This window comes from Mytilus trossulus, chromosome 10 (assembly GCF_036588685.1).
Source record: "Mytilus trossulus isolate FHL-02 chromosome 10, PNRI_Mtr1.1.1.hap1, whole genome shotgun sequence".
Classification (NCBI taxonomy): domain Eukaryota; kingdom Metazoa; phylum Mollusca; class Bivalvia; order Mytilida; family Mytilidae; genus Mytilus; species Mytilus trossulus.
This window is the reverse complement of record NC_086382.1, coordinates 50,846,771-50,873,052: the sequence shown is the minus strand read 5'-3', so window position 1 is coordinate 50,873,052 and position 26,282 is coordinate 50,846,771. Positions and strand designations below refer to the sequence as shown.

The 26,282-nt window shown below is 32.6% G+C and overlaps 1 protein-coding gene across 5 annotated transcripts; it reads right to left on the bottom strand.

The window, feature by feature from the left end:
• Positions 1–3,770: 3,770 nt before the first annotated feature.
• On the bottom strand, positions 3,771–24,330 carry LOC134687572 (transient receptor potential cation channel subfamily A member 1 homolog). Of its 5 annotated transcripts, none has more exons than XM_063547974.1 (15): positions 24,249–24,330; positions 19,284–19,456; positions 18,736–18,845; positions 16,810–16,950; positions 13,185–13,429; positions 12,211–12,289; positions 11,285–11,458; positions 10,737–10,810; positions 9,809–9,991; positions 9,094–9,267; positions 8,643–8,798; positions 6,876–6,953; positions 6,063–6,246; positions 5,163–5,362; positions 3,771–4,035 (listed from the first exon to the last, which is right to left on the bottom strand). In XM_063547974.1, exons 2-15 carry the CDS (start codon positions 19,426–19,428, stop codon positions 3,885–3,887), a joined length of 2,094 nt encoding a protein of 697 aa, XP_063404044.1. In that variant the 5' UTR covers positions 19,429–19,456; positions 24,249–24,330; the 3' UTR covers positions 3,771–3,884. The 5 variants fall into 5 exon arrangements, with proteins under 5 accessions (XP_063404044.1, XP_063404042.1, XP_063404045.1 ...); XM_063547972.1 differs by lacking the exon at positions 24,249–24,330 and adding an exon at positions 22,795–23,329; XM_063547975.1 differs by lacking the exon at positions 24,249–24,330 and adding an exon at positions 22,287–22,304.
• Positions 24,331–26,282: the final 1,952 nt, after the last annotated feature.

Sequence of the window (26,282 nt, the reverse complement as noted above, 5' to 3'; positions counted from 1 at the left end):
AATTTGTTTTTTAAATATGAAAGACCTATATCTTATAATTAAAAAGCGCACAATAAACGTCTTGACTTTAAAAAGAAAAGTATACAAATCCGATTATGATGCACATTTCGCACACACCTCTATTGAACTAAACTAGCAAATGATAGCTATAGATTAAGCAAATACGTTTATTTTAACTTAGAGATCAAAACTATAAACGTTATGATAAAGGACTGACAAAAAAATCCAACGCCAAGAAAATTAAACAAGAGGGTATCAAGGTACACTTCATAAACTAGATTCCTAAAGGAATATTCCCTTAAAGGTTAAGAAGTCAATCTTATTAAAATATGTAGTATAACGTAATCAGAGATCAATATGTTAATTAGATTGGTTAAGAAGTATGAGGCACAGTAGTTTCAGAGGAGAATATTTTTAAATGTGAGCAAACTTCAAGAACAAATTGTGAAATATTTGGACAATAATTCCTGACGTGGTCGATTGACAATTTTGGTAATAACATTTTTTGTAGATCGTACTTTGCTGAACATTATTGATCGATACAGTTTATATCCATCTATTATAATATTCAAGATAATTTCAAAAAAACTGCAAAATGTCTTTAAACTACCAATTAGTGGCAGCAAACCAACAATCGGTTGTTCAATTTGTCTGAAAATGTGAAGGCGTATAGTGCAGACCAATTGAACAATTTTACTCCATGTCGGATTCGCTCTAAAAGCTTTTGTTTTCAAAACCTTGCAAAATTATACTAGAACATATCAACCAACTGAACGAATGGAAAACATTTGTTATGAGCTTGCATTGTACAGACATACTCATAAGAAAATGGTGAATGAAATTTGTTGTATAGCTCGCTACATCTCCAAATTATTCCCAATTATGAGACAAGTGTTTATAGTTCCGTTATGTTATAAAACTAGCTGTGCAATTCAAACATGATCAATAAGGATGTTAAACTTCAATTCCACGAAATAAACATTTAAAAGAAAATATGATTAGCACTCTTGATATATCTTGTCATCATGACATTTTATCGGGTATTCGTTTTAATTTAAAGAATACTTAGACTGATGTTTTGATTAGAATTCAATTATGATTATGCTTCAGTGTGTGTAGACAAAAACTGTCTTGTCATGGTCTATCGGGGGACACATATGCCATCTGTCTGGTTAGAGAATAAACAATACAAAAAAGATACAATAGATCAATGTAAAGTTAATTGACATTTCTTTAAAATACTGTTTAACTTGTGCATCAACGTGTTTTTAAATGTTGCCAAGGATTTATATATTTTGATTTTAGTTTGCCATGTTTTCTTTCACTACGAAACTTGTATAATGTCAACAACAATAACAATATAAAAAATAGAACAACTGCAAACATTTTCCTTTAACCTTACAAAAGATGAGTAAAGAAAGTTGTTTTTTACTATTTTAAATGGAAAAAAGTATCTGTTTATGATTTATTCTCCTAAAGTGGTTAAACATTTTACCATTTCAGAAGTTTGACTGTCAAAAGTAATTCAGCTTGTCTTGACTCGGCACTTCTTATACTACAATGTATTTGGAATTCTAAATAAATGCTGTCCTATAATTGAGTCGTGGCCTCTACAAATCATTTCTTTATTTCAGTTTGTATATTCCTCTTATACATGGGGAATGTGTAGGGAAAGTCATTTGGTTACTTATAGGTATGGCCCTGTTATCCATTAAATTAGAGAAAGCATTAAAAGAGGGTCGAAAGATACCAGAGGAGCTCATATATCGAATAAAAGCAACAGTAGTTTATCGCTGTTCAATGCAATGGTTAAAAAGACAAAAAGACAAATAATAATACACAAGACACAATATAGAAAAATAAAGACTAACCAACACGAACCCCATCAAAAACTAGGGATGATCTCTTATGCTCCGAAATAAGTGCTTAACATTCTGATAGAAAGATGCCAATAGTTGTGAAACAAACCGTAGATTATAATGTAGATGAGACATGCATATGTTACACCATTAACCGAAGCAAAGGGTACAATAATTCCAAATTGGATTGGCCATATCAACTATTGCTAAAATTTTGTAAAACAATTTATGTTTTGTACAGTATGTCTCCTCTGAAAAACTTTACTTATTCTCCGCTAACACTCTTCAAATTGCAATTATACAAACAAACTGAATGTTCCTGTCGAGTATGAAATGTGAATCATCAAACAGGGAAATCTAGAATGTTATGATCAACAACTTGAAAGTCAAATATTAATGTCGATCTAAAAGAGGTCAGTTCATTATTTATAATTACTTTTATTTATCCCTGTTTTTTATGAGGTTCGTGTTGTGCAGTATTGGGTTTTACATCCACAAATAATTGCATTCTGACTAAGAATAATAATTTCTGGAAGATTCTTGGATTAAATTGGTTTTCAAATTTCCTTTTTTTCGAAATAAATCGATTTTTTTTCACCTGTAAAAAAAAGTTCAAAACAAGATACTGAAAATATAAAAGAATATACAGCTTTTATTTAGAAGTGGAATGAAATGCCAATGAATCAGCAACAAAATATTCACATATCTATATAATATCTAGGACGCTTTTAAAATTGTTAATAAAAAGATGGGAATAAATGTTGTCATAGTAAAGGTCTATTATTACAACATATATGTGCAGGTTTTTTTACATTTGATAACAGTAATGAACAGTTACACTCATCCATTAATCCATCAGTGGTTTATAATAATGCATCTTGATCATCTGACTCCTCTGGATTACCAGAGGTCATCTCTGCCATGTGTTTGGTAGGGCTCAGGATTCTCAGACATATATGCATAAACTCATGATAGATACCAGGATTGAAATTTTGTATTTCCGTCATCAGTGACGCTCCCACAAAAAAGTTACAAAAGCCAAATAAAGTACGAAGTTGAAGAGCATTGAGGACCAAACAAATTTTTGTAAACACTTGATTTATAATTATGACCATATCAATCCTAATTCAGATCAACATAGAAGTGCCGACTACTTGGATGGTAATACCCTCGGGGAATATAACTCCACCAGCAGTGGCATCGATCTAGTGGTTGTAAATAAACCCATCATATATACAAGGATGAATTACAAGCAAAAAAGCAAGCGTAAAAATGAGTCATAAGTAATTATTAATTATTAACCATAATGGTTCCATAATATCAACTACAAAGTGTGCTTGATATTTACAAGATATATATGGGGTTTGTTAATATCATATGGGGCGAGAGAAAAGCTGTTCGGTGTGAGAAGAAACTCTGTGTTGAGGACCGGTCTTTAACCTTATTTCAATACATTGTAACTTAGATGGAGAGTTGTCTCATTAGCACGAATACCACATCCTATTATTCATACAGAATCTCCGTATTGAATTCACTGACCCTATATATTCATTTCAAATTGTAAACGTTCCATTTTTATAAAACAACATTCCAACAGCGCCTTCAAATGAATTTTAAATTTTAAGTTGATGCAATATTCCACAGACTGCAATTCCAATCCCAACAAAACCAATGACAAACAACAGTACACAAAACGTTCCGTCATGGTTTTTGTAGAGTTTTTCTTCGACATATGAATTTGAATATCCCTTCGGAACCTTCCGTATCTCTACAACAAAAGTGTCTACTGATACCCCAAACATTCCTTTCTTGTCTGCATAGTTAATTACATTAGTTTGCATATGGAAAATAATAACAAAAACTCTTATATAAAATACATATTAAAATATAATTAAAAAATTTAAGATGTACAGCCTTTCCTATGGAGAACAATTTTCCAAATCATGACAAGACTAAAATCCATTTCTCTGGTACGTATATTCGTAGTCAATAAAACGAGTTAATTGTTTCTGTTTATTGGAGTTCCTAGCTTGCACTATTCTCTTTAGAATTTTTCTTCATTGGCTGATCGTCTTTAACAACTTCACGTAAAATGTCAGAAAGCGATGTTTCTGTATTCTTATTACGTTGATTGCTATCTCCTCTTTGTAACTCTATAAGCAATTCTAGTTGATCTCTGTAAAAATAAAACAAGACTGGTCCAAACTTTTTTTTTTAAAACAATGCTTAACGCATTTATGCAAAAAATATTCGTTGATACACAAGAATGTGTCAAAAGTACACGGATGTTCTACTCGCACTATCATTTTCTATGTTTATTGGACAGTGAAATTGGGGTAAAACTCTAATTTGGCATTCAAATCAGACCAGAAAGATCATATCGTAGGAAAAATGTGTTCTAAGTTTCACTTTGATTGGAATGCATCTTCATCAATCACTACCTTGACCTAACACTTTAAACTGAAGCGGGAGCGGAGGACGGCCGGACGGACCCACAGACCAGAAAACATAACGCCCCTCTACATGAACTATCGTAAGTGGGACATGAAAAACAATAAAAATCTACATATCGTTTCGAAACCTAATACCAGCATCTTGCGAAAGGCTTATTTTACAAGTAAAATGTATAAACTTCAGGGTTGTTTTTCTCTGTAGGGTAGGTATAAAATAGGAAAATAGGGTTATATCGGGTCTTTTATAGCTGACTTTACGGTATGGGCTTTGCTCATTGTTGAAGGTCGTACGGTGACCTATAGTTATGTCTGTGTCATTTTGGTCTCTTGTGGACAGTTGTCTAATTGGCAATCATACCACGTCTTTATTTTTATATTTATAATGTTCAGATAATCATTTTCGATTATAGATTTGAAATGTCTAATTATCAACCAGGATTAACCTAATAATCATCAAACTCATCCTTGTAACAAAAACAACATTTTGTCAAACATCACGAATTAGGTAATATAACAAAGAAATGTCCACAACAAAACTGACAGAATCAAACCTCCGACTTTATCAACAAAAGCAACGATTGGAAACTATTGGTTTTTTTTTTACTTGCTACAGGTGAAACAATAATAGACGTAAAAAAATGGTATTTCAACCTTCAATTTTTGTTATTCTCTTATTAGAGCGGGAGTGCTTGTGGCCGCATGAAAAATGTAACAACGAACCAGAATATCACTTAATCGAATATCCATGTTATAAAGCAGTTGGTTTAAATCACGAATATATCTAGAATCATTACTATAGTTATTTGAATGAGTTTAGTATGTAAAATTCAAACAGCTTATATATACTCACTGGATTTTACCAAGGGTTGATTCCTGATGAGCAAGTCTGTTGCGGACGGTTAATAAATTCATTTTATGGGAATCTAAGCTATCATTAATGTCTTGTATATATTTATTCATCTCATTTAAAGGTGGTGTTTCCCATCTCTCAAGAACTTCTCTGACATCTGTAATGTGCTCACTTTCTCTATAGTGAGATGTTCGATGATCCTGCAATCAAGTCAATGCCTACACAATTTGACAAGAGAAGCACGATGCAAATAAAAGCAATACGCCGAAAGTCGCATGCGCTATTTTTAGTTACATTTGATTCTTAAATGAGAACTGTTAAAAATTGTCTGGTTTTTTTTTTTACATTTGTTTTACTTTCTAGTTGCTTATATCAAGTGGACGAGTTTCGAAATTTGTTAAAATTTCTTCACTGTTTTTTTTTACATATTTGTATTTGTTTTGATACTCCTTCGCCGTGATTAAAGCAGATCAACACGCTCTTTATTATTCAATTTAAATTTTGATCAGGGACAGTCTATTTTGGATTTTTCTCGGAGTACAGTATTTTTGTGGTTTTACTTTCTACAAAAGCTCGTCATTTCAGATATGTTTATTTTACAGTAAATCTCGATTCACTCTCTTTTTATGTTCTCTGAGATAGTATTTAGTAATTAATAGAGAAAAGTTCATAAATTGCAACTAATTCATAATGCTACCATATTAATTGTATGATTTTTTTACAATTCAGTGTTTCTGTTGTTCCGTTGTTTTCCTCTTATAGTTGATGTATTGCCCTCGGTTTTTGTTTGCAACCGGGTTGTTTTTCTCTCTTAAACGATTTATGACTTTTTAACAGCAGTAATCCACTGTTGCTTTTGTTTACCAATGCAGTGAAATAATTTTGAAATTTTAAACATACCTTTCCTAAGTATAAACTATTGAGTTCTACTCTAGCAACAATCCATGCTCTATTGACCTCTAAACCTCTTTGAGCATCTTGTTGTACATTTTGGTAGGTATCACTAAGCTGTGCTATTAGTATATTCAACAAAATTACACAGCATGTGAATAAGAACATAACCATTATGATACAGCTCATTGGCCTGTAAAGTATACCAACATTCGTAAAGTTTAGTACCATTTGTTTATTTTGATAGGCATTATATCCCAAAATATTTTCGCATGAAAGATGTAGCATATTGAAATACATATACATAGATATAGGAAGATGTGGTGTGAGTGCCATGTATGAATATTCACAGTTTTACTTATTAAGGGTCATCGTTCCTTTTTGTAACACTTGTTGTATAAGATCCGACCGCCCCAATGCAGAAACTGTACAAGAGATGTAAAATAAATTTTGAACCCTAAAAAAATCACTAAAAAACAACAAAACTCAATGGAAAAATACAATACAACATTATGCAACGTTTACTTATTGTTTAATGTAAATACTACAAGTCTTGAAACATGACATATGAACTTATGGTATTGTTTTTATTATATAAAAGTAAAAAGGAAATTAAAAAAACTTTTTTGTAATCAGAGCGATATCCTTGAATTGGTCAAATTCTCAAGCCATGGCGTGTTCACTATATTGTCGACATATGCGTTTGAATGTCCTGTTAGAATCATTCGCCTCTCTTGGTGTGTACTTAAAGGCAGTAATTAACTTCTAAATTGAATTGTTTTGTTTGACATTAACGAAACGTAACGATTAAGTTTTGAATACCTGAGTTCAGTATATTCGATGATTCTTTCAGCTTCTATAAGAATTCTTACTCCAAGGAAAAGAATTTTCCAGAATGAACTATAATAATGAAAAAATAGCATAATGCAACATATGAATAGTATATAAAACACTGAGTCTGTCATAGACTGTATATATCATATAAATCATACTAAAATATTTTAATACATTTGAACAGTTGTTACATATACGAAGTGCAGTTACTTTAAAATTTGTAGAATATAAAATATACGGCATAATTTGTAATTCTTCTTAATGCTTCCCTTGGTTTTGGTTTATAGGCTATATCCCGGATTTGTTTTCTCTCAATCGATTGATGACTTTTGAACACCTGTATACAACTGTTGCCTCTAATCACAGAAAATACTGCAACATGTTAATTGTCCATTTTCATATTACCGACTTTTGTCTCCGTAATTTATATTTTCCGACAGGTTACCTTCTCTGTCGAATAGTTGTAGAACCCGGATTCAAAATTCAATAATACGAAAAGTGTGTACACGATTATTTAACAGTTGTACCGTATACACGATAATGCAACAACTATATCGTATTCAAGATGATGCACAATAGGTATTATATACAAGATTGTGTTCTGTTTGATTCGTTTTATACTAATTATGTATAGTTTGGATGCTATACAAGATTATGAACAATTGTTATTGTATACAAGATTAAGTAATACTTATTTAGTTTATACAAGATTATGAACCATTCGTATCAAGTACAATAATATGTATCATTTCATATAAAAGATAATGTACCATTTGTATTGTAAAACAAGATTGGGTAATATCTGAATCGTTTACAAGATTATGTACAATTCATATTGAATACAAGATTATGTTTCATTTGTTTGATTTGTTTCATATACAAGATGATGTACCATTTGTATTGTATACGGTGTTATTCTTCATTTGTATCGAATACAAGACTATGTTTTATCTGTATCGTATACAAGGCTATGCAAAGTTTGTATCGTAAAAAAAAAGAGAAACTGCGACCTGCAGCTCACTGATGATACTCCCGCATGAATATTTCGATTAAAAGGAAGTTGACGAATCTGAAAACACATCACACTGTAAAGCTGATTTATATAAACCCTAAATCAAAATTTCAGAAATCCCAGTATTGTAGTTCCTGAGAAAAATGTAACAACAAATTTCAACTTGGCTACTAATGTGAAAAATTTGGCAAGTGTTCGGTAAACAGAAAGTTGTTGAGTGATGAATATGTAAAAGCATCACACGGTATAGCTGACTCATATTAACCTTGAAACAAATTTCCAGAAATCCTTGTTCGGTAGTTCCTAATAAATATGCAACGAAAAGTTTTCATGGGACGGATAGACGGACTGATGGACCATTGAACGATTTCTGCCTTTTTGGTTGGATAATTATCTAGGTGGTACATTCTCAATTGTTCGTATCATTTCTGTCGTATTAAGCTATGTAACATTGTTAATTGCAGGCAATAGTGTCACATTGGAATCGTGTACATGATTCTGCATTTTATTTCTCATTTTCATATGAAAGACCCGCACATAACAAATACAGATTCATCAATATCGGTAATTACAGAAAAAAAACTTTATCTGTTACACATCACCAGCTCAGTTTTTGCTTGTTCCTTTTGGTTAAATAGTTCATAATTTTTCTGCTAATGTGAATACACCTGACTTTCAAATGTTTTGGTATTTAAAGACACGGGATTCGTACGCAGAAAATTAAGTAAGTCTTATTATCCTACCTTGTTTCGCTGTGAAGCTCGATTGAATGTTCTCCCTTCAATGATAATATAAAAGAACCACTAAATGCCAACAATATAACAAGGAATACAATGGTAAACTGAATAAAATCATGAGCTAAAATCCGCCATAAAATCTGAGCATAAGCACCTGTTTGTCTGAAATAAACAAATAAATGACACAAAATATTTGCAGTATTTAGTAAATGTTTACCTAGTTTCTGTTTTCTCGAGTAAAAACATTGAAAAATAAAATATCTTATATATTTAGGATCTTGTATGATACATGCCAGAAACTAATATTTAAAACATTAGTTTAAACATATTTATTAAATTAAACATTGAGGTTCAGGTATAATAATATATTTTTTTTTTTTTTAATATTTTGAAAGGTTGAGCAACTTTTAGAGTAATGAACTTTAAAAAAATATATTAACAGTTTACAATACAATACCTGAATACTGCTGCATATTTAAAAATTCGAAATACCCATAACAGGTATGCCACAGACAGCACGGGCCATTGTTCGTTGAATTCTAAAATTCTAAGTGGGAGAGCCGATAATATAAGCAAAGAAGAGAACAAATCTATCCAATTAAATGCATCATGCCAGTATTCTAACTTGTGTCTGGAAAAGAAATGAAACATCAACAAAGTTTTGAATTTCTACATCATTTGGTCTTTACTACGTGTTGCAATCATACCAAATTTCCTTATCATCACTTAACTATTATATTCATAAAGTTCAAAATTTTAATCGAGGACCAGACTTGAGTCTTTTTGAAGACAAATTGAGTGTCTGGTGTACTTTATAGTAGGCCTGTTGAATTTGATAAAGAGTTAACGAACACGAAATATCAGTTTCAATAAATTAACTGTCAATAACTTGATTTCAATTTGCAACAATAATGTTCTTGTATGTCTGGGTACACGGTATGTATGGTAAAGTCCAGAATCGAAATACTCTTTTAGATATTTTGTTTCGATATTGTTAAGCTTCGTCCTTTATTTTACCTCCTAGCTGTTAATTTACGCACCTCCGATGAGTCTTATTGATATAAAACATATGTTGGGCGACACATGGATAAATTATAAAGTTTTAATATTGAACTGTAAATAAAATTGCCATTTAATGGGGGTTTTTTTCCTTATAAACCATGATATCTTACTTTCTTAGCTGATTCATTTCGGATAAAAAAGTAACAAATGCCATAAAACATGTCCATACTTCTGTGACTGCTCTGCTAATCTGTAACGGAGTATCATATACCAAAGGGTCTGGTGCGGAAACAGCCACAACGGACGAGAATGTCATGGCCAGCAGAGTAATGATATATAAGACACAGTTAACTCTGTAATAATAAATGTATGCACTTAGCATGAAAAGTATAGAGTAGTAAACTCCACTGTAATATACATATATACTGAACCCTTGCACGCGCTTGTTTTCAAGGTCGCATCATCGTTACATTTTGTTTCCTTATATCAAGCTTCCTTACCTAAATGCAAATTTTATAATTAGCGAACTGGCTAATAATGCATTCGATAGTGAAAAATACACTTCATTTTCAACTTTTATCTGCCGTCAAATAAATCATCGATATATGATCCGTGGAGATTACAAATGGTCAATTGACCTGATGAAACAAATGTACAATACAAATTAAATTGACAGATAATAATATGAGACCGATCTTTTTATGTCTGCTTTATTTCGTATCATCATTTATTACAAATGTGTAAAGCGTCGTTTAAAACATGGCTTACAATACACGTATGTTTAACTCGTATATAGTTTTGTCTCTTGTTCCAGACCTGACATAGTGATTGATGAAAAAATCCGATATGTTTCAAAGGAAGACAAGGTACTGATTAATATTTATTCACAAGAAAAAAATACGTTTTATGAGCAAACATATTTTTCTTCGTTGTGGCAAAGTATAATTAACACGTTATCTTTGATTGCATTCCTCATCTTAGGGTCGGTCACAAAACTAAAGTACAAGAATCTTCATCCTTGACGCTATGTTTAGTTGATAATTGACTGATCATAAAGTTCTTAAAATTACTAATCATCATGAAGATGGCGTTACTTACTGAAATCTAAACCTTGCATATTTTTTCCATTTCCTTCGTATAAGCAACCTGACAACATCGTGGTAAACCAAGGTCTGAAAATCAACACTTAGTCATATAATGAAATGTTGTATTATCATTAAAGATATGCATTAAATTCGGACACGATACAACTACTATGGAAAATATAATTAACAATAATTCTACCCATTAGAAGTACAAATGTATGTCGTTTTTTACCTCGTGCACTCTCGCAAATATTGCATGAACCTTAGACGCATTTTATTTAACTAACTCGTAGTATTTATTTTCATGCATTCTCTAATGTTTACTCTATATATCTCCATATCAAAAGTTCAAATATTGTACCTGTACATATGAATAAAGTCCAAAATCCTACCTTTTCAGACATATGCATATTTATTTACCAATATTCCCGCCAAAACATTTGTTTGTATTTACCCTACATATTACTGAACAGTCGGGTTAAATATGATTGTAACATCACCAACAACTAAAACTTATTTCATTATAACTAGGGTTGGGTAAATGTATTTCAGCATAGATACCTTGTTACCACTTTTTGCTATCATCTGCAAAGGTGATTTTGATTTTTTATTGAAGCCATCTTGTATAGGTGTTCGTCCTTTCTCATCTGATTCTAAGATATGATAATATACTGTCATGTGACCACTGGGACTTAGTGGTTCTATTAAACAATCCAATACTGCTAAAATGGTACTCTGGAAGTAAGTAATTTGACCTATAATGTGATGTTCAAGATAAAAGCGACATCAGAAAGAATTAAAATTATTTGATTAGGTAATTGATAGACTTAATAAAAGGTACACATGTGACAAAATTATCACGGAAAAATAGAAATTACAAAGCTACCAGAGGAACAGTACTCTAACTGCTTTTTCTTCTTGTTCCTTGAGTGTTTACAGCGATGAAACTTTAAGGCTAATGTATTTCTCGAATAAAAACAAACTCATCAAAGATACCAGGGTTATAAGTAATTGCATTGCTTTTTTTTATATAAATACGACAAAATCTAAAACAAATTTACAATGATTACTTTCAACTTTTTTCAATGTAATTGATACATTAACCTAATTGTGAGTTGAGCTAAAGACGTAATAAATTTCAATGTTATATCATTTTATTTGGTATATTATTTGATACTGAAATGTTGTTTTGGTTTAGTAAATCCCGTTCTATTGAACCTTTAAGTCCAGTGATGGAAAAACGTGTTTTGCAAGATCAACCTTGTATATTCAAATTCAACTTTTTTGGTAATTTCGAGCATGTGTGCAATGACAATTCAATAGGTAAGTTAAAGTAAAATTCAGTATAAATGCTAGAAATACTAGATGTGATGTACAAATGGCACGTAATTATTGATGGCTTATATAAATGAGCTACTTCTTAAGCAAAATATCCAAAAGAATGATACCTCATTGGAATAATTCTTCCATAAAACAAAATATACTACCTGCATATCTGTATTTATAAGGTGATGAAAGCTAAATTCTGACGGACAGGAACCATCTGATGTATACAATCGCCGAACCCTAAAATTTACATTTTCAAAACTCTATATCAAGTACCAATTTCAAAATATTGGAAAACCAAATATGAAAACGTTTACTCTAAGTTGAAAAATACTAGTAGTAATAATCAATTATATAATTCAATGCTCTTCGGCTTTTTTTTTATCCTTGTTTGAAATTTAATTTGATTCAATTAAAAAACTTGTTGGATGATATTTATTTTTGCTTCAGTCATTCGTGAATTATCCTATATGGACTCATTAAAATTAAACTTGAAAATTCGTTTACGATTCACGTTTGATATTCTTAATAGTCAAAGGTACCAGCATTACGACTTAATACACTAGACACGCGGTTCGTATACATAAGACTCATCAGTGACACTCCGATCAAAATACAATGTAGTTGTAAAGCTAAACAAGTACAAAGCTGAAGAACATTAAACCCAAAATTCCAAAAAGTTGCGCCAAATACGGCTAAGGTAATCTACTCCTGGGATAAAAAATCCTTATTTTTTTCGATAAAATTATGTATCAATCCAAATAGTTCAAAGCTATGTGTGAGAGATTGCAATAGCTATTAAAATTTGAGTGAATTCTTTTAGACCTTTTTAAATTCTCTAAAAAATATATAAATAAATCTTCAATCAATATAGTATAAAATTGTATCGTGTCTATATCTTGTTAATTTCCTATAACATGTGATAACAGATCTATATGTATATGATTGGGTCTAATAACTTCCAATAAACTTTGGTGAAAGGAAAGATTTACAACATAATTTTTCCAATAAATCTGTGAACGATATATATGTTATACAAAACCGAAACCCAAATTTTATATTCCCTGTAACACTAAAAAAAATCAGCATATGTTTTAGTTCATTTTATATATCATTTTAGCGTTTTAATACTTACTCTATATTTGACATATACAATATCAACATCGATGCAATGGTGTCGTTTCCTTTGTCGTATGCCACAGTATAAGGCATATCTCCATTCCTGTCCCGTGCGTTCGGATAAGCATCGTTCTCTAGTAATTTATTGCAAACGCCTCTGTAATTCTTGCTGACAGCGAAATGAAGTGCAGTTTTCAGCTCTGTGTTACTTGCAGATGGGTTTGCACCTCTATGAAGTAAGGTATTCACCAAAAGTTGAACCTATTTAAAACACATGTAATAAAGAGCTTAAAAGAGCTTAAACAAGAGGCTATCAGAGTAACAGCAAACCGGACTTTACTTCAGAGGTCGAACCCTGGACAGTTGAGCAAGTATGGATACAAAATGTAAGCTTAAAACAACTCTCAATTTGGATTGTGATTCAATAGTTTACATAGCATAGGTTTGTGACACAAAATTAATATGGTCAAAGAACTGAAAAAAAATGAAATTTTACATTTACCTAATATGGCCCAATATCAAAATTTTAAGTAAATTGTTAGAATCAATAAGGCAAAAAAAGAACCATTTTTTGATGAAATCAAACAAGAGATTGGCAGCCGAACAGTGTCCGTTCTTTAATACAAAAAGATTTATGATTTTTTTTTCAAATTTAGATATTTTGTTTCCTGTGTAATGTGTAATATTACGCATAAGAAGTGATTTTCATCCTAATAGTATAAGCACATTGACGTCCTTCTTCCTCAGTTCATTGATCAAAGCTGAAGAGCACTTATGGTATTTAACAATGAATGTGTTGAATAAATATAGGAAGATGTGATGTGATTGCCAATGAGACAACTCTCCATCCAAATAATAATTTAAAAAAGAAAACCATTATAGGTCAATGTACGGTCTTCAACACAGAGCATGGGCTCACACCGAACAACAAGCTATAAAGGGCCCCAAAATTACTAATGTAAAACAATTCAAACGGGAAAACCAACGGTCTATTATATATAAAAAAACGAGAATGAAGTACGGACTTTTTGAAAAAATGTCTCCTGGGGACTGATAGTCAGTTCTAAACGCTTCCAATCTTCGAATATAAAAACAAACATATCGTATCGATTTCTGTAAATACAACGCGTATTTCCGGAAAAAAACTCGGACTCTATAAATCAAAAGTTTGAAGAACAAGATCATAAGAACGATTGAGAGCAAAAAATGAAGATTTATTGATCGATTGTTGGTTCCTTGACGTTCAGTGGCAAATATTTCACGCATATTCAGAACTTAAACCAATTTATAATATGAATAACAATATTTATACAAGGTATATTTTGTAATAGAGCACATCCGGGATGAAGTTCAGGGTAATTTAGATGCCACTGGAAAATGAAGGTTTATTGAAATCGGATAGGGGCAAACATGTAGCCATGCAACTAGGACAAATACGGATCCCTCTGAGGGTTTTGTTGCAATGGTTTTCAACAAACAATGAGTGAGTCACTCTTTCTACACGATGCATCGGATATAACGTCCCCTTCTAGACTGGACGTGATTGTGTACTTGTTCATCCCGCATTGCCAAACGGACGCCTTATTTTGGAAAAGGGTTTAACTGTTGCAAGAAGAAAAAAAGGTGACCATTTGTCTATTTCCCAGTTACCTTTCGGGTTCAAACAATGAACACATAAATACTAAAGCTTCTGAATGTAAACATGTATTAAGGGAGTTGCATTTTTTTTTATTATCATGTAAAAATATTATGTGTTACATAAAATGCAAATTATTCACTTATCATATATTAAGCATAGTAATCAAGAGAAGAATTTGTATATATTTCCCGTAGGGTCCTATGTTTAAACTAAGTCCCCCGCTGGCAGCCATCCTGGATGATGGATCGGCTACAAAAAAACAACACTTGATCAGCACCTCATAAGAAAAATGCATGCCATGTTTGGTTTCATTCCATTTAGTGGTTCTCTAAAAGAAGTCATTTGTATGCATTTCCCATAGGGTCCTATGTTAAACTAAGTCCCCCCGCTGGCGGCCATCTTGGATGATGGATCGGCTACAAAGTAACAACACTTGGTCAGCACCTCATAAGGAACATTCATTCCATGTTTGGTTTCATTCCATTCAGTGGTTCTCTAAAAGAAGTCATTTGTATGCAAACAATGAACACATTTATATTCTAAAGCTTCTGAATGTAAACATGTATTAAGGTAGTTGCATTCTTTTTTTATTATCATGTAAAAATATTATGTGTTACATAAAATGCAAATTATTCACTAATCATATATTGAGCATAGTAATCGTACGTGATGTCTTTTTGATCAATATTTTACAGCCATCAACATAATCATCATTTTTGTATTGAGTTTTATGTTTCACTAAGATTAACACAAATAATCTGAGATCTATACTACAAGGTATCTTCTTATCCGTTATAAAACACAAATGACCAAATAGGCTATTTGTAAATCAATAAATTTTCCATAAATGACGTTAACACGTCCATTCATAATGCTGTCTATGTCTGAATTGTACAATGTAACCTTTTCAAGGATACACAAAAAGGCAAAACACGAAGCTTGTCCAATTAATACATACAATTGCGGAAGAAGAAAGAGTTTTCTTTTTCCAACAGTAAAAAATAAAACACTGTAGATTATCTCAAGTATCTGATGCCAGATTTGAAGGCAGCTTAAATTACATAATCTGGTAATCATAAAGTCATGCATTAAACATTGCATGTAGCAGAGTTGCTCAAGCTTTACGAACACAATCTGTAATGTAATGTTTATATACTAGTATAATTATTACAGTGCAAATATTAACAATTAAATTACCGCTTACAAATATAAAAAACGAGGGACGAAAGATACCAGACAGAAAGTCAAACTTATTAATCGAAAATAAACTGACAACGCCATGGCTTTAAATGAAAAACGACAAACAGACAAACAATAGTACACATGACACAACATAGAAAACTAAAGAATAAAGAACTCGAACCCCACCAAAAAGTAGGGGTGATCTCAGATGCTCCGGAAGAGTAAACAGAATCTGCTCTACATGTGGTACTAGTCGTAATGCTCATATTATAATAAATCCGGTAAATAGTCTAATTTGGTAGGTCACTTTCATGAAAGGGAAGGGGATTGTAGTTACGACGTAAGGAACATATCTGATATCATTTGAGAAACGCTTATACCATAACGATCAACCAACTCGTGATGGCGTCCGTAAAATTTACGAAGGAATGATTTCAACTTCATCATTTGGACCTCTTGGTTTAATAACTTCCTTGTGAGCAGCAACCCTCTATCATGAAAATCATGATAGGAAATGCAAGCACGGGAATACCGTATATATATATTGATAATATAAACGATGATATCTAAATATTTTTGCTTATTTTTTTTTTGGTAACATGCTTGCTGATATAGCCAACTGGACACATTAGTCTGAGGTGATCAACTGAGTGAAGGAAGTGTTGTCGTTGATACCACATAAAAAACGGTAACAAATTTTCAGGTCAAAAAATGCATCTTTTACATTGACTTACATTTTGTAGCTCTCGATTTGTAAGGTTTAACTTCAAACAACAACAAGCTTTACATTAGTCATTTTTAGAGTTGTGTATACCAATACCTTATTTTCATTGTCGATTTCTGAGACAACATACAACAAGGCCTTATCTTTACTTCCTTGTTTTTTGACAATTCTATCAATCAGAACCTCGACCTCTGCCTCCTGTCTACCTACAAAATACATCTGTGTTTTCTCTGCTACCTATAATATAATTATTAAACATATTGTTATCGAACTTTATTTTTATAATGAAATATCTAGAAGCTACTCTCGATCAGGATCTCAAATATCAACTACATCCATGTTCAATATTCACGAATCATCAAGTAAGCTGTTATTCAAAAATAGCTTCCATGCAACTTAAAATTTCAAAGATAAAACATATCCTATTGTCGTTAATTGGAACGTTGCAAGCATTATGTACGAGAAGTTGAATAAATGAGATTTTATATAAACTTTAAAATGTTACCTATTCTAACATCGGACTCGAAATTCTTTTAAATTGAGTTTTGCTGTGCGTATTGTTGTGTTTCTTTATTCTACATTGGCTAGAGGTATAGTGGGAGGTTAAGATCTCACAAAACATGTCTAATCCCGCCGCCTTGTTTGCGTCTGTCCCAAGTCAGGAGCCTCTCGCCTTTGTTAGTCTTGTATGTTGGGTTTTTTTTAATTTAAGTTCATATATATGTTTTTGGAGTTTGGCGTGACGTCCATTTTCACTGAACTAGTACAAAATTTTATTTGGGGGCCAGTTCAGGTCAACCTCCGTGTGCAAGATTTTCTCGCTGAGTTGAAACCCCCTTGGTGGCCTTCGGCTGTTGTCTGCTCTATGTTCGGGTTGTTATCTCTTTAAAATGTTCCCCATTTCCATTCTCAATATTATTAATTATATAGAGACACTTTTAGAATCATTATATTTCCCAAATCTCGAGTCCCAAATATAAAAAAAAGAGCTGGAAAAACTCTGATTAACATTATAATCAATTACATGGTGTAAGACCGCCGCGTGATGTATATTATACTGAGATAAACCTAGTTATAACAGCAGGCTTTAATAAAGTAGTCTTCACAAAACAAACACTTTATTCCTTGAAATAGAAGTGAAACAAACTCAATCTTATAATTTGGTTTCATGTAAAATAACATGTTCAGTAACATGTGACCCGGTTTGATCGTAGCCACAAATCCGTCTTGGTTTTTAACATCAATGGTTTTCTCGCTGTGTCAAAGACCCATTACTCTGTTATTGCTCTATTGTCAAATTGTTGTCTCTTTTAAACATTCCTGTTTTTATTCTCAATTTTATTTTCAGGTTAAATATGTCATCTTTTTATAATCGTTTTGAACAAACTTGTTATGCGCAGAATGTGTATGCTATTATAGGTAATAAGATCTTTCTTCGTACCATTTACTTGGTTTTATAAAAAAAAATAATCTCTTATTGCTTTTTTTAAAGATGTTATTATGTGCTAATCAATAGTTGACTGTGTTAAGTTATCATATATCAGTCGGTTAAGCCGTTAAGGAGCATTTACTCTGAAGAGTTCTAAGCTAATTGTACATATGTGAAACGCGATTTAAATAAAGATTTCTTAATTATGTAATGCCAACTTTTATTGTAGCATTGAATTAAACTGAGCTCCTGGTGATTTGGTTCGATATTGGGGAAGTTCAGGGCCTGTTATAGCTGACTATGCGGTATGAACTTTGCTCAGTTGCTCATTTTTGAAGGCCGTATGGTGACCTTTAGTTGTTAATTTCTGTGTCATTTGTGCTCTTGTGTAAAGTTGTCTCATTGGCAATAATACCACATATTCTTTTTTATATAGACTAGTTATCATAATGGAGTTCAGTTTCTGTCATATTCCTAACTTGGTACAGATATTTCCTTATGTAGAAAACTGTAGATTAGACCTGGTGTTATTGCTAGTTAAACCTCTCACTTGTATAACAGCCAATTAAAAATAGAGCAAATTTGTATTTTACCTCTTTCTGGAATGAATCGTCTAGGTTTGGCTCGATTATTTCCATGGCCAATGACTGCATGGATGAACTGTGTTGTAATCCAGGATCCAGTTCTTTTAAATTTATGGCGGCTGTAACAATAACAATATTTTTATATCAGTGATAATAATGATACAAAACAGATTTTCAATATTCTCACCGTTACAGATTTATCTGTCAAAGAGGAATATAAACTAAATATACTTTTAATGATTTTTTTTTTAAATCTTTTCATGTAATATTTTAGAGATCATTTGAATGCATGATATTGCTAATAAAACTATCTTCACTTTTAGTTGTTTTTTCAGTGGCATAACTGCAGAGGCAGACGAAGATCGGTCAACAAATATTTCCCAAAAAATCCCAATTTCTCTCCCACTCTTCCTCTAGTGCCCGCAGCTACTGTCCTCCCTCAGACTACCGCTTCCCTCTAAATTTACTCCCGTTTCCTGTAGTTTCTTGGTAATTTCTTGTTCGCTATATGTCTTGCATGTATTTTGTAAGAGTTCTAAAGTATTATACAAACTTACATGGCGCTGCTTCTGGCGACATAAAGTCCTTCATCTTAAGGTTTGAGCGTGGACGCGAATGGCGGCATTGTCTTGGGTTATATTCATCATCACTTGCTGCGCGTCTATGGCGCCTGACTACACGTGGCTTTGACTCAAGTGACATTTCTTATGGTCAGGCAAACTTCATATCACTGAATAAAAAAAAAATCATTATATTAATAAATAATACTCCAATAATAAATAAAATCCGTATAGAAATCAAGCAATATTTAAGAGTTTCTTAAAGCACAAAATTAATACTTACTGTTGGTATATACAATGTCGTATATAAAATGATAAGGTAAGTACTGACATAGTAAACTTTATGACTTGACTTGGCAAAGAAAATTATACAGATCAGAACAAGATGCGCATTTGACACGCCGGCTGTTGAATCAAAATGACAGATGATAGTTTGTGCATCTACACTTCGTTTATTATTATTTGCAGAGATCAAATTGTTTCACTACAAATGTAACAAAAGGCACACCTGTGCCTGTATTCATCACCTTGTTAAAATACCCGCCATTTTTGCTAATTATGATTTTTATATGTACATATAGCTACTTTTTGTGGTGCTGATTTTTCTATATTTTCATCTATATGTACTAATCTAGTTCCTATAGGTTTTAAGATAACAGCAAGCACGTGTGTCTGTAAACATGCCATATCTACAATATTGATGAAAATAAAGTATATTCGATAGAAATGAGGGCGTTTTTGATTATGTGATTACTTGGCCGTTTTTTTAATGATTATTTGATTATTAAGCCAAATATTTCATGATTATTTGATTACCTAGGACTGTATTTTTTGTTTATGATTATTTGATTACTAAAGATAAGCAAATATTTAATGATTATGTGATTATATTGGCAAAAAAATGGTGATTATGTGATTACTAGGACCCCCCATGAGGGGCCTCAGAAATGTTTAGGGGTCCATTTTAAATAGATGATTATAAATAGATATTTATATAAATGTGTGTTAATCTTTCAGATAATCTATCTGTAGACTGATAATATATTCAAAGTATCAACTCTCTAATATTAACCGTATGTTACAAACAAAAAAAGCGCGTAGAGCGCATGATACACGCGTATTGTGCTTATCAAAACTGTTGCAAGAATAACATGTTATATTTCGAAGTCAATTTTAATCATAAGGAAATAAAATGGCTCTGTAGAAAACATGCCTGAGGATACTGTTTAAATGAATATTTGAAACATTTACTATCAAACCATTAAAATCTAGGGGTTCTGTTAGACTGGAACGACAAAGTCAATTAAAGTGCAGTTTCGTTATCGTACTACATGTAAGTGTTGACGGACGGACGGTCTTTGTATACCATACGCCATTAAACCTGCCGTCTTCGAGGAAAGTTGTCATATCTCCTTTTGTAAGTTATCAGAAACTTAGTTGATTTAATCTCATTTTTTAAACTGTCGTAAATTGTTTATTGGTCAATAGTTTTAGTTGAAATTAAGAATGGAAATGGGGAATGTGTCAAAATTAAGGACAACAACTCGATCAAAAGGCAGACAACAGCTAGAGGGTAATGGGTATATAACACAGCGAGAAAATCCCACTCCCGGAGACGGGCTTCAGCTGACCCCTAAACAAAATGTGTACTAGTTCAGCGAAAATGGACGTCACACTTAGCTCCAAAACGCAAATGAACAAAAATAAAAAAACAAACATGCAAGACTAATAAAGTCCATAGGCTCCTGACTTGGGACGGACGCAAACATACGCCTGGGTAAAAGATGTTTTATGAGATCTCAACCCTCCCATAGTCAACATGATAATTACATACTTGTATAAATAAAAGCCGATTATTCTTTATCGTATTACGTGAATCATATGAACCAAGATGATTAAGAATCATGTTTTCTTTTTCTTTTATTATTTTCCTAACCCAAAAGTTATTGCGGATTTATATTTCATTGTTATTATTGCCATTTCAAGTGTAGGATTTATTTCCTACTTTGTATCTGAGACTACTACAGTTTCAGTTTATGTTCAGACAATGCGAACATTATATGTGCGGGATTTTCTTGCTACTTTGAAGACCCATTGGTGGCTTTCGGTTGTTGTCTGCTCTTTGATCGGGTTGTTGTATGCTCTTTGGTCGGCTAGTTGTGTGTTCATTGGTCGGGTTGTTGTCTGCACTTTGGTCGGCTTGTTGTGTGCACTTTGGTCGGGTTGTTGTCTGCTCTTTGATCGGATTGTTGTCTGCTCTTTGGTCGGCTTGTTGTATGTTCTTTGGTCAGCTTGTTGTGTTCTCTTTGGTCGGCTTGTTGTGTGTTCTTTGGTCGGGTTGTCGTCTGCTCTTTGATCGGGTTGTTGTCTGCAATTTGGTCGGGTTGTTGTATGTTCTTTGGTCAGCTTGTAGTGTTCTCTTTGGTCGGCTTGTTGTGTGTTCTTTGGTCGGGTTGTCGTCTGCTCTTTGATCGGGTTGTTGTCTGCAATTTGGTCGGGTTGTTGTATGTTCTTTGGTCAGCTTGTTGTGTTCTCTTTGGTCGGCTTGTTGTGTGTTCTTTGGTCGGGTTGTCGTCTGCTCTTTGATCGGGTTGTTGTCTGCAATTTGGTCGGGTTGTTGTCTGCTCTTTAGTGGGGTTGTTGTCTCTTTGACACATTTCCTATTTCCAATTTTATCATAGTATCGGTAATGCCGAGTATCGAATGAGAAAATTATTTACAATGTCCTGTTGGGACATTGTCTTCATATTTTCATAAAATTTATTTTCTTGTGAAATCTCTTCGATGTTTATATTAATCATAGTTAAAATACGTTTCGTAAGGTATGTAACATTATAATGCATTGTAATGTGTCCGAAATCTTCTTTTTGAAAAAACTAACGAAATCCCGTTTTTTTCTGTTAACAGGTGGGTACTATTTTGTTAACAGGTGGGTACTATTTGTTAACAGACACATCGAATTCGATTACAAAAATATTGAAAATAAGAGAAAAAACTTACCTCGTGTAATCAATCATCCTTCAGATAAAATGTTATGTCTCGTATTATTTTATATGTAAATTGTATATGTATCATCATCCACCTGTATCTTATTGATTTTTACCAATCTTTGATTAATGGTATAAAATTAGCTTTGCTGTTTCTACCGGATTAATTATTTCATTGGAATTATACTGTCTAGATACTCATATGTTTTAAGAAAAAATATCTGTGAAGACATTTGGAAATTGCTAGTTCATTCAGTTCAATATGCATGATATTAAGATCAGCGAGTATGTAACGGAACACACATTTGTAGTCATTTACATGTAAGATTTAATAAACACCTTGACCCAGTCTCTTGATTACATGTCACAATAATGAAAAGTATGTTTACAAACTATATCTATAAAATGCAGCCGAATAAGGATCCCACGTATAAAAAGTCATGCATATAAATAACAGTAGTTGTATATAGAACAAAATACTACATATGCTTTCTAGACTATTTTCATCTGATGGTGTTTACCTGTTATTGTAGTTGTCACCTGTGATCATGTCTGATATTTGAATAACATTCATGTGTAGTTATGTAATGTACATTTTTCGGTTCACATAGCGGAAACCTATAGCAGCAAGATGTCATTTTGGTGTGGGTTTTTTCGCCTAAATAATTGCGACCATTCGTTATTTGGTGGTTTTGTTATTCAATCGACATTAATTGAATTAATATGTACATTGCTGGTCAAATGTTAAATCAGCATCAACAGAAGCTTTCAAATTATCCCTTAATTTCTCGTTCCGATATCCCTTAATTTCTCGTTCCGCTATCCCTTAATGTCTCGTTCCATAATCCTTCAAAGTCTCTTTCCGCTATCCCTTAATGTCTCGTTTCACTATCCCTTTATGTCTCGTTCCGCTATCCCTAAATGTCTCGTTCCACTATCCCTTAATGTCTCTTTCCGCTATCCCTTAATGTCTCGTTTCACTATCCCTTAATGTCTCGTTCCGCTATCCCTTAATGTCTCTTTCCGCTATCCCATAATGTCTCTTTCCGCTATCCCATAATGTCTCGTTTCACTATCCCTTAATGTCTCGTTCCGCTATCCCTTAATGTCTCGTTCCGCTATCCCTTAATGTTTCGTTCCGCTTTTCCTTAATGTCTCGTTCCGCTATCCCTTAATGTCTCGTCCCGCTATTCCTTAATGTCCCGTTCCGCTATCCCTTAATTTCTCGTTCCGCTGTCCCTTAATTTCTCGTTCAACTATCCCTTAATTTCTCGTTCCGCTATCCCTTTATTTCTCGTTCCGCTATCCCTTAATTTCTCGTTCCGCTATCCCTAAAAAAATATTATGATCAACATGGTCAAGCAGATGACAAAACAAATATACATTACTGAAACCAGATATTCCCCATACCTTATAGATTGTGAAACATTTTTTTTGGATTAATTTATAGCATCGAAAAACTTTTTAAAAAATGTGCAAAAAACGGTTACGTAATGTTGCTTTTGTGCTACAGTCTGTCACACATTCTCCATCCTACACATTAGTTTACACTTTCGTTATGGATTGTGGCATAAAAACTGTCATCGAGTGTGAAAATTAATGTATTAATTCAACACATGCTCTTGTGAATCATAGGAAAACTGATTTGTGTACTTGTCACACATAAAATCAAGTTCGATTTCATATATGTCACATGCCAATACTGGTATTTAGTATATTGATGGATTATCAATGTACATATTTCAGGATGCAATCATGTGTATCATCGCCATGATCACCGGATAAGATTTGCTTCATTCTAAAAATAGATAAGCCGTACTATGATATCATGGATATTTTCAAGTGCGGAACAGATAATTTTCAATCAAAATGGATATTATTACTAATGGTCACTTATGATGACCAATCGTGGATACATGTATGACCGATAAAAAAAAACTGATTTGACAAATGCATATATTGAAAACAAACTTACTCTGACTTATTCATTTCCTTCTTTTAGGGGCGACTTCTCTAGCACTTCCTAAGTAATTTGATACCACATTTATCAAGTTCATCTACTTTTAAAAGAGGCTCTGGAAGGGATGTCTATTTGGTATACTGGAGGTATTTGAAAGAAGTTAAAGAAACAGGAGTTATAAGCCAAGTAAAATAGGAAAACTGAAGCGATTTATTCTGTGTCCAGATAGTACCAACTCCCCAAAAAATAAAGTCCCTCTCGATATATCAGAGTAAAAAACACTAAAATCATCTTATAAAAAAACTCGATTTTGAAGTAAAATTAAAGTTTCTGTTAGCAGACTAGAAAATCTGTATTATAGAATGAATCATTATCTCATTAATTCTCTTTTTCAAATTCTGAAAAATCTAAAAACATTACATTTTTAATTGCATTTCAAAATTTTAATAACAGAATAACGCATCATTTTCTCCATATATATAAACTAGGTTAATTCGCTTTAATCCTTAGCATTGGTTATGCGTACAGTTTTTCGATTTGAATTCTGTAAAATGTAGACTTGTAGACTTGTGTTCAAACTTGTATATTATAATGTAAAAGCTTTGAAAATTGAATACGCCCTCAGAGATACGCCCATTTGATATGTATTTTTTTTTTGTGTACAAAAGAGTGTTTTTCGAAGTTAATATTCCACTTTAGATGCGGGTGATAGGTTGAAAATGAATATCTTCAACACAAAATGCTGAACATAATTATATGTATGCAGATTTGACCATGAAATGATAATTCGGCGCAAAAGACCACAATAATTGTGTGATGCAAAATCTTCGTACACCTGCTTGACTATCAAGATTACTGACCCATTATGTAGACCGGCATGTTTAATAAAAAAAAAAAGTGCAATAATACCATAACAGCAAAAAACACTGAATAAAAGAGACGGCAATTTCGTACATATGCCAAAGGGAAACGTCGTTCACAGAAAGAATACTAGTTTATTGTTTCAAAATAATATAAATTTATCGTATATCATATCAAAATTAAAACAAGAAACAAGAAAAAATAGACATCCGACGAAATATATGTATTAAATTAGATTATTACTGTTTTTCTAAAAACAAATACAGTGGTGGGGTATCCACGTAAAAAAACATTTTCAATTTTTAAACCCAAACTGTCATTTTCTTCTTAATTTGTGAATCAACGAAAAGTTTGTAGACGAAAAATGACCAAACGGCCTTGACGGACGCTTTGGAGTTCAATGACCAGTGAAGTTAACTTGCCTTCCCAGTGAGTTTATTTTTGTACCAATAATTAAAAATTTGCCAACTTGTCAATATATTCTGCTGTGACAGTATCTGCATTGCAAAGAAGCAGACCACACCAAAAGCCGATGACGCAAAATCAAAGTAGTATATAACGCACATTCTTATGATTCAATGATTGCCTCAGAAAGTTGAAGTGTCGCAAAAGTAGGATTGACACTGTCCTGTACCTCTAGTACTTCAGGTTCCTTTAAACAAAGATGCACCGATTCCATAAGTTTTCCAATTACATCGGTAAGATTTTGGTAAGCAGATAAGTTTCCCATGACCTTCAAACAACAGTTGCATAACAACTTTATTAAAACACCGCAGTACACGCTTATATTTGAATGCTCCACTGATCAAGTTTAAAATTGAGAATGGAAATGGGGAATGTGTCAAAGAGACAACAACCCGACCTTAGAGCAGACAAAAGCCGAAAGACCACCAATGGATCTTCAATGCAGCGAGAAATTCCCGCACCCGGTTTGTAAGTATGTTGGCTGTTTTTCACCTCCATATTTAAAACGTACAGCAGAAATTTCAAATTGGTCAGCATCTTTTCCAGTTTTTTAAACATCTTTAAACAGTTTCGATGTCAAATTTGATAGTTTTTTTCAACTTCATACTCAACTGTGTCTTGAAGTAAAATACGATCTAGCTCAACTTGAGAACGGTACGGTACTGTTCGGCAATTTTACCGACGGAGTAGAAATGCTTTCGATAGTGTTATAATTTGTTCACG